General features: G+C 49.8%; 1 protein-coding gene across 1 annotated transcript; it reads right to left on the bottom strand.

Moving 5' to 3' along the window:
• Positions 1-2774: 2774 nt before the first annotated feature.
• LOC136451510 (acyl transferase 7-like) lies at positions 2775-4607 on the bottom strand. Its single transcript, XM_066452207.1, has one exon. It carries the CDS (start codon positions 4435-4437, stop codon positions 3094-3096), a length of 1344 nt encoding a protein of 447 aa, XP_066308304.1. The 5' UTR covers positions 4438-4607; the 3' UTR covers positions 2775-3093.
• Between the last annotated feature and the right edge of the window lie 10368 nt (positions 4608-14975).

The following is a 14975-nucleotide window of genomic DNA, read 5'->3' as shown; positions in this document are numbered from 1 at the left end:
GGTATTTTGGGCCAGTTTCTAAAGGGAGTTTTGGTGTTCCAAGAAGACAAATCTACTACAAATTGTTTGAAGGAGATTCGGTTGGTTTCTTGATTGATAAAATTGGATGGATCAGGGTCACCCATGGGTCCAAGATAATAGGCATTAGGAACAGTTGATAGAATCAAAATTTCGTTCCTCATTTCCTGGAAACCAGTTATGATGAATTTAGAAAAAATAAAAATATAGAGTAGCGGCTAACACTTGAAAGACAGAAGTTTGAAGGCATACCTCAGGAACGTGGTCGCTGGTTGCCATTGTAGCCAAAATGGATCTTAATCTGAGGAAGGTTACTTGAACGGCAGTTTGGTGTGACAGAGAATTTGCTAGGGTTAAGGCTTTAGCGGTGGCGGCTTTGACTATTGAAGTTTGCTCGAGAAAGAAGGAGAAAGTAAGCAGGCCGAGCGAGCTGGAAATAATACTGTTGGGGTATTATATAGAATTTGGCCCGAGAGATCAGAAGCCATGCGCTTATTTGGAATGTGCGGTTGCAACACGGTGAACAGATGAATAGGAATTTTAGAATAAAATTATTTTTATCCTAAAATTAGGGGGGACATGTGTTTATACCAAAATTTAGAAAGAAGAACGTGAGAACTCGAAGCTTTTAGAATTGTGTCATCAAGGAATCGATTAGATGTGAATCCGTATCAGCTGATTTAGATGTGATGTCAGAATCGGCTATTTTATAGATGATGTCGGCAGACGGCGTTAATGGGCTATACTTGAGTGGCGCCAGAAAGATGTGTCGGACTCTACACATAAGGAAAATTGGGGTCCAGGTTATTATTAAGTTAGGAAGTTTTCTTTTATTCCAAGAATTGTAATGAGTCGTATTTGAGTAGGATTCATGTTTAGGTTCCAGGTATAAATATTAGACCCTGGTTATTGTAAAAGAAAAAAACTGAACACTCAATCAATACAATCTTTTTGGCTTTCGCCATCACATTAAAAGTAGGAGTATTGTAGATCTCGGTAAGTTTTTCAGCAAACAGGGCTGCATCGACTGATCGACCTTCAGCTTGCTTGTGAGTACCGTCACATCTTGTATTGTGCTTGTAAAGCTACATCAGCTGATTGATATTTTATGAGCCATAATACAAGTTAGTTATCGATCTGTATCGTAGTTTGTAAGGCTGCATCAGCTGATTGATCTCTTACGAATCATAATAGAGATCAAAATTATCGATCTTGTGTTAAATAACTTGTTGTTTAATATAATATCACCAGTTATCGAATCTGTTAAGATTAGTAAGATTTTTCTTACTGTTTTTGGTTGATTCATCAGTTATCGATCTTGCTATAATTAATATTTTATTAATTATAACAAAATCATCCGATTGAGATAGAGATAGATCGGCATCATATCATCTTAATTGGTTGTCCTTTGATCCGGTCACGCTTTAAATCTTATAATTGATGGCTTAATTCCGCTAGATCGGTTGTTTTATCTCTATTCCAGTCAAACATAGTATGCATCCAAAGACATATTTTAATCTTTAATAAAATCAATAGTTAATAAGATCTAATCTAATGATACTACCATAGCTGCCATCGATCTGGTCGAACCTCACTGGTAAGACTTTAGATTAGAAATTATCGATTAGTGGTCTTGTTCATGATCAAGATATGTACTATGTTTGTTTGCTATGACTGTATCGGCTATTTTACCTGATTTGCCTATACTCTCACGCATATAGCATGTTTTTATAAATATATCAACATATAGATGGTTTTATAGATTCTTTGGCTTCAGTTTATTATCATCATCATAGCTGCATCGATCCTATCGAACTCACTGTTGATGATAATAGATTAGACTCAAAACTGTTTGTAGAATCATTTATATTAGACAGTCGATTTGTTCGCATGTTATACTCTTTTCATCGAACTTATCGGCTCAACGCTTTATATCAATCATGTTCCATTTAGCCGATGATGCTTTCTGATGTTCCAAGAGCATCGGTTATTTTGATTCGTATCATTATCATTTAATATTAGCCGATAATCTTTGATTTAAATATCTTCGTTTCATGGATACGCTGGATATCGACTATTTAGTCGATAGCCTCGTTGAATCGGCTATCTAGCCGTATATTTAGAACTGTTTGGTGCAGCACCGATATATTCCACCTTAAATTACTGATAAGATTTTCTCTCCTCGTCAATTGCAGATCAAATTGACTGGCACGTCGTTGGGTTTTTAGATCTTTCAGTTTACTGTATAATGATCACATCGCTATATTTTTATGTCAACACATACGATGTGACGGGGGAACTAAACCAGGCCTAACTGACTGATCTGTGATGGAGCAAGAAGCAACTGAAACATACAGAAAACATTGTACTCCGTCCGTTCTAAAATAGCTATGGATCTGGACAGGGTACGCTCCTTTCTCACTTAACTGAATCCGAAGGTAAATGACAGGGAAGCCATTTGAAATGTAGTACTAGCCTCGAACTCCTCGCCTGTTCTGCATGTGTGCAGCTGTGCACTTCAGTATCAGTGCAGCAACATACGCTTCCTTTACATGACTGTCTGTGACTGATGGGAATTCCTTTACATGTATCAGTTCCGTTGTGCTCCTGCTTGACAGCATACAACGCTCTGGCTCTCAGTCACAGCTGGAGTGTTGGCGCTAGCACTTAGCACTCACCGATACCACCATTTCACCTGAGATCAAGAACTTCCAACGGAACAAAAACCAAGGGATTATACACAGAAAACAGGATGATAACAACTGTCAGCAGCTCCTGTACATAATTGTTCTTTTCGGAGATGAATAATGTAATATTGGTGTAAGTAGGTGGCGGCTTCCCACCAGATGCAATACAGCTCAGTTCCCCCAAACTCCCTGAATTGAGGAGTCTGAGTTATTCAGCAGGTAACACACACTGACAAACATCACCAGTTCACCACCAACCAATGCATCCACACTCATCAACCCCACCCATCAGTTAGCTAATCCAATACCAATCCCCACATAGTACTACCACCGCCTAATCACTCCATTAACCTTAATCGGTTTTCTCTTCCAACACAGACCGACGTGTTCAACAGCTGGTGTCGAGCATGCCCTCGTGGAAGGCAGCGACGCGGTCCGGGGTGACGCACTGCGTGATGAGCCGTGCCCCTGGCTTGTGGGCCCACGGCTTCACCAGGATACACGTGGCGATGTAATCCAGGTTCGTCAGCGGCACGACATGGGCCGGTGGGCCCCAACCATAGTCCACCTCCGCCAAGCCAAGGCGCGTCCAGTCGGACACCAGCAGGGTGCGGTAGTCGGACGTGATCTGGTAGGGGTCGACGCCGGCGGCGCCCACCTCGCCCTCCGCCCACCGCGCGAACTCCGCGGGCATCCGCCGCTTCCCGTCCTTGATGATCTTCACCACCTCCGTGACCGAGGACCCCGCCACTTTCCCCGCGGGCGCCGACACGCGCATGATGTAGTAGCAGTTGCCGTAGAACCCGGCGCCGCCCCGCGGGAGCGAGGCGTGTAGCATGGGCCGCGCGTTCATGGCGAAGCAGAGGTGCACGGGGGAGTCCGGCTCGAACCCGGCAGCGCGCGTGCGGCTCTGCCACGCCTTGGCGATGAGCACCTCGAACGCGGAGCACCACGCGGCGCCCGCGTGCGCCGCGCTGTACTGCGCCTTGAAGTGGTTGATGTAGTCGGCGGAGATGTCGATGGCGAGGTACTCGAGCCGCTTGCTGTCGGCGTCGGGCGTCGGGAGGCGCCCCACCAGCGCGGACGCCGGGTCGGGGATCGCGTCGCGGCCCCACTGCGGCTCCACCGACACCGCGTCGGCGCCGCGTGCCAGCTCCCCGACCGCGTTCATGAACTGCGCGGCGCCCGGGCCGTCGGCGACAGCGTGGCTGAAGCGGAAGCCCACGACGAATCCCCCGCAGGCGAAGGAGGTGACCTGGACGAGCAGGACCAGCGCGCGCTCGTCCTCGTCGCCGGCGGCGGGGGTGGGGGTGGGCGGGATGAGGTCGTCCTTGGAGACCATCAGCGGGGCCTCCAGGTAGTCCACGTCCTCGAGCGTGCAGGCGGCCTCGGCCTCCGTGAACCACACGCCGGCGTTGCTGCAGTCCACCGCCTGCTGAGCGCCGGACTCCGACAGGACCAGGCGGCCCGCGAGAGGGTAGTAGTGGACCAATGCGCGGGCGAGCGCGCGCTCGATGGTCCTGGCCGGGCTGGCGGCGGCGGCGCCGTCAATGCCGCCGGTAGCGGTGGCGGGCCGGTCGGGGGCCGCCTTGAACACGTGCAGCGACTCGATGAGCGCCATCTGCGTGGGGTACCGGTCGAGCCAGGAGAGGCGGAGCGGGCCGGCTGGCGTGGGTTCGGCCGGGACCACCAGGCGCGCCGCCAGCCGGTCGATGGACTTGGCCGCCGCCATGGAGCGATCACGGGGTGTATCGGAGTTGGGTGATGGAAGGAAGGAGGAAGGGAAGAGGCAGGCGGCCAGGAGGAGGTGGGGATGGGGATTGGGGACCAGGTAAGCAAGATGTTGTTGCTGCTGCCTGCCGCCTGCGCTGCGCCTTGCTTGGTTTGATTTGGTTGTTGGATTGACTTGGACGGGAAGGGTGGTTGCTGCCGTATTTATAGGTGTGCGGCCGCGCGGAGTTAGGTGGTGGGTCTGGGGGTGGTGACGAGGATGAGAGTCGGATGGAAGGCGTCCACGGGGGCCCACGCGCTCAGTAGCGTCAGGGTCAAAGAAGGTGCCACGGTTGAGCCAAGCTGGGTGGGGCCTTCGGCTATCCCAATTCGTGGCCCTGCCCCTGCTCTCTCCCAATTCCCCAGTCTCGAGCCTCGTGCTCAAGACACTGTACCCTCGTGTCTGCTGGCCGCTGCATCATGGTTTTAAAATCTTGATTTTTTGCGTCCAATTTTTACGACTTTAGCATTTGATTCTACGATTTTAATCAATAAGTAGAACGTTCGTTATCCTATGTTTTTTGTGTTCCCAATTTTTCATTCTGACGTTACCTAAAACCTTTTTCATTCGACTTAGAATCTACGATTCTTTTTATATAATTCTGTCCGCTTCGCCTTGTATATGCAGTTTTCTTGTGGCGGATGCAATAATCTTGTGTGCATTCCTATATGTGGACCTATACCGACGCACTCTATTTCTCAATCGGTCTGTTCGCTGGTTGGTTTCTAGGTTAATAAGTTCGACTGATGCTGGCTGACTGATAAACTTTCACTGAAACCATCAAGCGAACAAACTGATTAACTAAATGTAAATCTGTTTTGTTCCGATTCTCACTCGTCCACATCAGTCACTATAATACCACTCTCAAGCGTTCAGTACACAGAAAAATAAAAGAAATACGGAGCCCCTTGGCTCATCGGTCAATTAATCACTACAACCAATAAATACATATGCTGTACTTACATAATAAGTAGCGGTGGGTCACTGACTACTCCGGGTTAGTTAGCAGAATATAGACACCACGATCTTCTGCAGCCGCTGAAACCGATTTGTCACCTGCCCACCAGTTCTGGCACAATCACGACTCACATACAGAGAAGACGGCCGGCTTCTCGCATCGCGTACGCATGTGCATGGTTTATTGGTCCGTCTCCAACTTTTACCCTGTCCACGTTGAACTATTCCCCGCGCTCCTAGCTCATTTCTTTCACCATCAGGCACGCATTCCTCTGAAAGCGACGTCCCATCCGCACTCAGCAGCCAGCAAATGACTCGGAGCCCAGACGCATGCACTCCTCCGTGCGACGCCTTCAGTAGTGTGAAGTCACGCTCCCATAGTAGTATGCCGTATGCGTATGGTTCCTCCAAGCAAGGCACGAAAGCTACCGAGTCTGGGAGGCACGGTCCAAGCGAAGGCGCGTACGTGCGTCGCCGTCGTTGCCCGTTAATTACTTGCTCCCCTGCCTCCGATCGGGTGGTCAATTGATCAATAATCGTCGTCGTCACGGAGGGGAATGAAGGGCGGGTTAATTAGCGAGATAGAGACGGGTAGTGCCGTACGGGCTGATTGATTTAATTAACACGGTAAGCATTACGTCCGCGTGATCGAGGGCGTCGTGACTCGCTAGCAGGTAGCGAAAAAGAAGAGAGCACGGCGGCGACATGGATGGGGATGCCGCCCTTGTTTATTAATGTTGGGCGCGTGCACGGTAGGCTCGCGGCTCGCATCCGAGCCGTTGAGCACGCTAGCTGTTCGTATGCAGGTACGGGAGTTTGCGTGGACTGATGGAAGCCGCCTCGCTTTCATTTCTTTTCAGTGACACTACCGACATAGACGAGCATGTCTCTCGTCCATATAAACACGTCTTATTCCTATGACTATTCTTTTTATAAAAAAAGTAATAAACCGACAGATCTAGAGATTAAAGACAGCCACATTGTTTTTGACGAGCCTATCGCTCACTATTGAAAAAAAATATAACTCTACCACTATAAATATCTCTAGAAGATTGAGGTAGCGGATCTTAAAATTAATGAAGTCATCACAAGTATCTTGTTATGGTCCGTAGTTCATTACTAAAAGAACAATGTCAATGAATTTTAGAAATTAAGGACTATGGAAACATCTGCCTTAAGCGTAGGATTTCAAACCGAGTGAGCACATTTGACAACGAGAACCTAAAAAACGTAGATACATCCAGTTCGCTGCCTCGCTTTGCTTATCGTGAATAACTAACCACGACGCTTTACACTTTTTGACTCTTTTTGTGTCTTTTTTTTTATCGCAAGTGTTTGTGTGTGGGGCCGTAACTTTTTCAACCTCTTTGTGGGGTGGGGTGGATATAGTACAAGCGTAGTGCTTGCTCGCTCTAATCTCTAATCTTTTTTCTAGATAACTAACTATAGGATAATCATCATGAATGCTAGTGGTAGCTTATAATTTGAAAACAAGCCTTGCAAGTTGCAAGCAGCAGGCATGCGGAATGTGTGGGAGGAGGGAAGGGAGAAAAGAAATCCAAAGTAATGCGTGTTGTTTTTTTTGGCCTGCGCAGCGCAGGGCAGGTGCCACGAACTCAGAAGACAACCACACGTCTTTTCCACTCCAGCTCGGATCGTCGTTTAGCGTAGGGTATAGTCGCGTGCGACGCATGTCGTCAACTGTAGTGATTTTTTAACACTTTTTTTTAAACTAATTTTAAATCGTTTAAATTTTTTTTCTTCAAAACTAACACTTTTGACCGCGTCTATTGCTATGGCGCGGCGAAGCATGGTGGCGCGGCGAGAGGGGTGACGTGGCGACGACCGGGCCGCTGACCGGTGACGTGGCAGGGTCTACCGCGCCACCGATCTTGGCGCGGCACTGACGCGCCACGGCGCATGGCGCTGCAGGACCAGATAAATATCGCCCGCGAGCCGCCCGCCCTCCCTCCTGCCTGCCCTCTGCACCTGCAGCGCCGCCGCCGCCGCGCCTGCCGCCCCGTCGGCCACCCGCCGCGCCCGCACGCCGGCGCGCCACCCCCGTCGCGCCCTCTGGCCACGCACGGCGGCTGCCCGTCGCGTCACGGACGCCCTTACCACAGTTCAATCCTCGCTAAGGTGAATTTATCTTACATTGTATTATTATTTATATACTTTAGCCGTTAATTTGTCTTACATTGTATTATTATTTATATACTTTAATTATTAAATTTCTTACAGTGTATTATTAATTATAGCAAAAACAAATATCTAATTAAAAGACACGTGAAATATAAATTTATTTATGTGTTTTTTGTGCACTAGACATATATATATATAGTGACAAATTTGGTTGGTTGAGTTTTTATGATTTAAATTGTTATATGCTTGTTTTCTTACATAGAAACATTAATCCAAATGATCATTTTACTCAAGCACATATTGAAAGCACTAGAACCTCCAAAATCATGCACAACATTGTCGATATCATACTGCTATCAACATACACAAATCGTAAAACTTAGTGACCAAGGAGATAAATTTATGACTATCCAAGCTATCTCATATTTCTCACAGTAATCTCAACAGCATTCTAGTCTTGTGCTTAAAGCTATGAGTCCATCATAGCATTGTGCGAAAAAAGTAGACAACATGTATTTTTAGACATATTAGTATAGAGTATAGGACTAAGTATGACACATATGATAGTTCTCAATCAATTCATCTTATACTGGGCTACTCATCTCTAGGTTAAAGTTATAATGAGCTGCTCTAACAGATGCAGACAAGCTATTATAATAATTTAATAAGAAACAACGGTGGACAGCAGGTCCACACATAGAAGTTGCTTATTTTTCTAGTGAAGTTGTTTAATATGTCTGTTAATGTTACTTTAAATATATACATGTGCTTTTATATTGTGTTCCTATTGCATAACAAGTAGTTTAAATTTTGCAATGCTACACAATGGTAATTTAAATATTGTTAATTTGAATATTCTAACCTTTGTTTATCAATTTGTAACATGATGGCCCCTTCCACGCAACACCTATTCTACCCCTTTTTGAGGTGGAGTATGACGAGCCGCACCGAGCACATATCTTGAGTGACACCGATGCAGAGGTTGCCTTGCCTCCTTTGAGGCCCCGCATGCACACCAGGGCGCACCAGTAGGACGAGCGTTACGCGCCGTACATACGGCGTGCTGGCTTTCTCGAGCTTGTCTATGTTGTCAACTACGGTCTTTCGCCTCTTGACCCAGCACTACTTACTGCAGCTGTAGACAGGTGTGAGTGCCTTTATTGTATGTAAACATTCTTATAATAAATTTGAGGCAACTAACAGTCGTTCCATTCTTATAACAGGTGAAGGCCTAAGACCCACACGTTCCACCTACCTTACGGCGAGATGACCTTGACCATGTAGGACATGAAGGCTATCTTTGGCCTTCGATTGGGGGGACTTACAGTGACAGGTATAGTTGACAACGATCAGCGGAGGGAGCTGGTGGTTCAGTTCACTGGCTTTTTTTCACCAAACGACGAGGTTGCCAAGAAAAATAAGTGAGCAATTCAAGCCTATTTAATACTTGCATTGCTTTCTTACAGCCATCGGGTCTCATTTTCTTTGGTGAATTTTAGGAAAAGTTCCGGCGTTTCGTCGTCGTGGATCACAGAGCGCTTTGATTACTTGGATCCACATACTGATGAGGCTCAGATCGACAGGTTCGCTAGATTGTGGCTCTAGCACTTCCTTGGTGCTTTTCTCTTTCCAAACGCCTCAGGCAACACTATCGGCTAGATCTTCTTTGACATACTACGCCAGCCGTGAGAAAACATAGTGACGTACAGCTAGGGCAGCGCAGTCTTGGCATGTATGTATCGACAGCTATGCGTTGCCTGCCGTCGCATATCAGGGTATGCGAACCTTGGGGTTGCTCCTACCTACTCCAGATTTTGTGTTGGGAACAGTGGCCTGTTGGGACGCCCCTTGCTACTGGTTTACCGGTAAGTACTTCGGTTCACTATATTCTTCGAGGCAGTTACATATGGTTAAATTATTAATGGCTAATTCATTATCATGTTCAATGTAGCATTGGAACAGGCAGGATACACTATCTACAGCTCTGTATATCTGGACGGAAGCAAAGTTAGTTAGAGGGAATACGAGGCGCAAGTACAGGGAGTACACGAACGGTCTCGACGTCCTGACACAGCACCAGGTTACGCTCTCTTTACTATCATACATATGTCTTGTTCGATGTACACTATATCACAACCTAACTCAATTATGAAATGTTCAGGCGCATTGGTGTCCTTGGGATGCTCCGGAGCTCGAGTACTATCTGAGTCCTATCACTAGGGATGAGTCAGACGAGTATCGCTGCAACGTCCCTCTTATTTTCTTCCATGTGGTCGAGATTCACTTGCCCATCAGGGTTTGCAGGCAGTTTGGAAAAATGACAGGCTACCCACCACCGCTTTACTCCACCAACTAAGAATTACACGGGTGCGTTATCGATTAATAACAAAGCTACAATTCAGTGGTGTGTATGGTACAACTAACAATCGTTTTATTGCAGGTATGACCGCAGGAAGAGGTACAAGACCAAGGATTAGCGCGTGACATACAACACGTACATCCAGTTGTGGCAGAACAAGGACCGGTAGCTTGTCGATGCGGGTCCCCCACACGACTAGGATACCTTCGACGAGTACCTGCGGTGGCTTCACATGTCTACGAGGACACATATCAAGCCCCCATACACTGAGGCACCTGCGGTGTCCGACGTCTCATCCGCCGCCGCCTCGTTCGCCGCCGCCGTCGCCGCCTTCGGCCGACAGACGCTATAGCAAACAACGCAGGCGCGGCTGTACCCGCCTCCACCGAACCACCGTTGGCGGGTGGCCGGGTGACCGGGGTAAGGTCCCGGGCAAGCAGTCGTGGCCGGCCACGTATACCAGCAGTTGTAGGAGGCCTCCGCCACTGGCCACCACCGTCCACTGGCCGAGCACGAGGCCGCTTGTAGTCCCTGGCCAGGTGTCGTAACTCATGGCAATGCAGGCATCTCGGCGGCAGACGACAGGTGGCAACCCTGTGGGTGTATGATAGGCAGTTGAGGCACTTATCGCGTAGCGCATCTTGGAGGCAGCGACGTCGATGACACCAGCCCCGGAGGTCGTCGACAACAACCTGCTGAACCTGACGATGGTACTGCGAGGCTGAGACGCCTAACACCTCTTGCCACCCATCACGATCTGGCAAGGAGGCCCTTTGGTAGTGGCCAAGCCGGCTGTGCAGTAACCCCACCGCATCCGCCGGAGATGCCCTGCGCGGTGGGTGCGATAAGGAGACGGTGGGGTGTGCCGAGCGATGGGCCTGATGTGTTGGCACATCGGCGTCAGGTGCGGTGGACCTGCGGCGATGACCCAACCGCTGGTGCACCGAAATCCACTCCACAGCCTGGGTCTCCGTCGCCGGAACGGAGCGATGAGCCCCAGGACCGGCGTTTGGCCTCGCGTGCCTTGGTCGACGACGCCCATGCACAGAAGCCTCGTTCGTGCCTGATCGACTGGGTCGGTGACGCCTTCCCTTGCGCCTGTGCCGTGCTTGCGGCACCCAAGATCCGCATCGGGTGCGGAGAAGCGACACCGGTGGGTTTCGGGGACTCGCTTTCTGAGTCTCAGGTGAGCCGGCACACGCCAGAGCCACCCGCAATCCTCTCCCCAGGGGAAGGAGCACCGCGGGGATCGCACTGCTGCCTCCTATGATGAGACCGCAATGAGCACCTAGCGAGTGTGCGACCACCGCTAGGACTGCCCCCCTGGAGCGGGAGCCTGGGACGGCACTGGCTCCCTGACCAGAGAAGGTCCCCGCGGCGACGGCTTGCGGACCGCGTCGAGGTAGGGAGTTGGTGAGGCCATCGGCGTGGGCTCGTCGGCGTAGTCGTCGTGAAAGCCATCGTCCGCCCACCGGCGGAACTTGGAGCGGCCCTCCGAGGCACCGCTGGGGTAGAAGGGTGCGGCGTCGGGAGAGAGGGGCGAGCCATGGTGGCTGGAGGCGGAGCAGGGTACCGGATCCATCGGCGGGCCCAGGATCTGCTGATGCCCAAATTCACGGGGTGCACGAGATGCAGCCGGCGGCAACGACGGGCCACAGCGCTGGGGAGCAGCCCGTGGAGGTGGAGAGGCACCCAGAGGCGGGGATGGGGCCTTGGCCGTCGGATCTAGTCGCGGGGGGGTGTGGGTGCCGGATCCGGCTCCGTTGGTGGCGGGAATGGCGCAGCGGCCGGTGGCGGCGGCCGCGAGGCGGCCTTGCACGTGCCGTCCCCCGCGCGCGGCTGGGCAGGGGAGGGGAGGGGGGCCGAGGGGAGGGGAGGGGAGGGGGAGGCGGGCGCCGGGGCCAGGGTGGCCGCCGGCGCCGGCGGTGGCGGCGCGGGGGTGGCCACCAGGGGGCAGGCGGAGGGGAGTCACACCGCCGGCTAGGATTCTTCTTTTGTTCCTTGCACTCGTAACTTGCGTGGAGAAGTAATTGCCAAGAAAGAGATCAATCAATCATAGTTATGCTGCGAAAAAAGGTTAGCGCCCGTCTCTCTTACAACCTTTTGCTCACCCCACACTCCACTACCTGAGTCCATTTCTTCAGTTAAACTCATCCATGCATGTATGGATGATGATGATACCAATGGAGTTAGCACTTGGGACAAATATCTGCCAAAGTGGAGCAAGAGCAATAATCAGAGATTTGACTCATCTATCTACATATCTAGCAGTGCAAAGTTTAAAAAAGTTACTACACATATATATACTCCCAGTGCATGCACCTGATATTCAGGCATGTTTTCAATGCTCTGAGTAGCGTGCACATGGCTGCTGCTGCTGCAAGAGTAGAAGATGGCCTACACGGCTGCATTGCATATAACAGATCTGCTCTGCTCGTGCATGCAGAGATGGATGGAGATAACGTTAAGAATGCATGCACCGGGACAAGGTGGAAGCTTAGCAGTCTCCAACAACCACACCAGCTTTTTGTAACAGTCTGATCAGCAGCGATTGCTTCTGCCCACGCAAGTCCTGTCTGTCTCGTCGTGCCTAAAACTTGGATGGGCTGCTGCCTACCCAACTGATGCTTCCCCCTGCTTCCACAAGCAAATGCTGTCGGCAAACTGATACTGCTACTGTAGTACATGAGACTGTCTCCATGAGAGCGCAAATATGAGACCCATTCCAGATCTGAGTCACGTACAGGAAAATACGTCACAGACCCAAATCCCTTGTTCTCCAACGACGAACCCAAAACAAGACTCAGCGCTCCTCGCCGGCGACGCTGCTCCGGCCCCAGCCTGGTCCCCGCGCGCCTGGTCCTCCCTTTGTCGCCAAGCAGCACCACGGCCACGCCCTTCCTCCAGCGAGCCCTCCGCGCTGCCTCCAACCGAATCCCGCGAGCCCTCCGCGTCGCCTCTAGCGGATGCACTGGAGGAGCCGGCCGGATCCGGGGAAGAGAAGGCAGGGGCGCCGGGGAAGGAGCCGGCCGGCCGGATCCGGGGAAGAGAAGGCAGGAGCTCCTCCGGCCGTGCCCCTCCTCCCCAGGCGCAGCGCCTCCAGCCCCGCCTCCAGCGCCCCCTCCGGATCTGCGCGCAGGTGCAGACGACGTCAGAGGAGCCGCTCCCACAGGGGCACGCCTCGCCGCGATGTCGCCAGGGATGTGAGCCGCTCGCTGGGGATCCACACAGACTCGCCGAGGGAGCAGAGCCGCTCGCCGCGACCTCACCGGGATCCGCTTTTGCAGGAGCACCAGGTCGCCTACCCCTGCTCCTTCCGATGGCGGCCGGGCGGATCTGGGCCCCACGACGGCAGCCGCGCCTCCACCGACCTCCATCGGCCCCGCCCCTGTGCAGCGTCGGTCGCTCCTCCCTCTCTCTCTCCAACGTTTTGCGTCGCCGAGAACGACGACGCTTTTTTGCCTTCCCACTCGGTTCCTACGCAAAATGGGTGCCGTCTTTACGTCTTCCGTTGGAGCGTAATTTTAGGACGTAAAATACTGTGCGCGAGATATTTTGGGTATAGGTCGCCTTTTGCCTTCCCCGTTGGAGACAGTCTAAAGCTGGAGTAAATAAGTCATGCAGCTAAATGAGCTAAAGGAACTAAACTGCGCATGCGGTCAAAAGTTTCAGCGTTTCAGTGTTTCGTCGCTGTTGCGTTGGGTTTGTGTGTGAGTGTGTCTATCTTCTACTTGTATATAATTGCATTTGTATTGATTTGTCAGCAGGTCAAGAATGGATTGATTTCCAATTGCTAATCTGAAAAAGGTTCAGGTACAGGAGAGACTATCAGACAGAGTCGGCTTGCCGAATCTTCGCTGAAACTGACTGAATTGTTGATTTGAGAAAATACTGTTCCGGCTGAAAAAAATAAGCCGAACAAACCGGTTTCTGGGTAAGCCGAACGGGGCCTCTGATTGCATGCCATTCTCTACATCATGGAATTCAAAGGGTTGTGGCTGCCTACCTAAAGGCTAGCGTGATAGTAACAAGCCTGGCCAATTTTTGAGACGTTATAAACACATTATTCATTACTGATATGTCGATAGTAACAAACCTGCCCAATTCTCTGAAGTTTTGATTGACAAAAATGTGCGTACCTAACGTATTTGCGAGGCCGACTGGAAGTTTGCTCGGTTCACTGATGAAGAAAATTTTGTTCCGTTTTCTTCAACAAATTTACACAACAGCAATTATAACTGTGCTATTGATGACCTTTGTACTTTCCAATTCCTTACACATTACTCATCGAGTCACAAACCAAAAGGCGATATATAAAAAGTTTTAAATCTCCAGCATAGTTACATATTATTTCATTAGTTTCAGTAAAAGCATTGGCCACTCTCTTCAAGTGCTAAATTTGTTGCTCTACTCGTGGGGTTCTATAAAAAGTGCTGAATTCTTGTATGATCTGTGAAGTAATTATCCTAGGTGATAATTAGGTGTAGTATTTCGGAGGAACAGAAATGCATTTTGCATTCACGTTTTAGTTCATAAACCAAAACGTGTATTTACAACAACAACAAAAAACACTTCTGCATATTACGTTATAAAATTCAATATGGACTTTATTTTCATGAAGTGCAAAAATTTTCTTCTGGTGAGATAGTAATGATGTAAATTTTGCCAGCGAAAGGTAGAACAATACTGTTCGTGCACAAGTCCAACCATCTGGGGAAATAAAATAATAAGGATATCACAAGATGCTCTGATCACACATATGAACGATCAAAATTTGCGAAGTACCAAAAATACCAGTGAAGGAAATTTATCAGGACAGACTGCATGATGTGGAAAAACTTGTTATGTGTAACAACTGCCTTGCACCGCACGGCTGCCTGACCAAATACAAGGAACAACGATATTACTTAGCATGCTTCGGATCTATCCAGCATGGTCACAGGATCTAAGTAAATCATTCAATTTGTCTCATACAAAAAGATTGCTCTTCTAATCTCACACTATAATCTCAATTCACAGACCCGCCTCGAATCAGCAGATC

The sequence above is a fragment of the Miscanthus floridulus genome, chromosome 5 (genome assembly GCF_019320115.1).
Source record: "Miscanthus floridulus cultivar M001 chromosome 5, ASM1932011v1, whole genome shotgun sequence".
In the NCBI taxonomy this organism is placed as follows: Eukaryota; Viridiplantae; Streptophyta; class Magnoliopsida; order Poales; family Poaceae; genus Miscanthus; species Miscanthus floridulus.
The sequence above is the reverse complement of the archived record's forward strand: the minus strand, read 5'-3'. Positions and strand labels throughout refer to the sequence as shown.

What these genes read in the sequence shown, in the direction of transcription:
- LOC136451510 (XM_066452207.1), bottom strand. Translation starts at nt 4,437, where the DNA reads ATGGCGGCGGCCAAGTCCATCGACCGGCTGGCGGCGCGCCTGGTGGTC.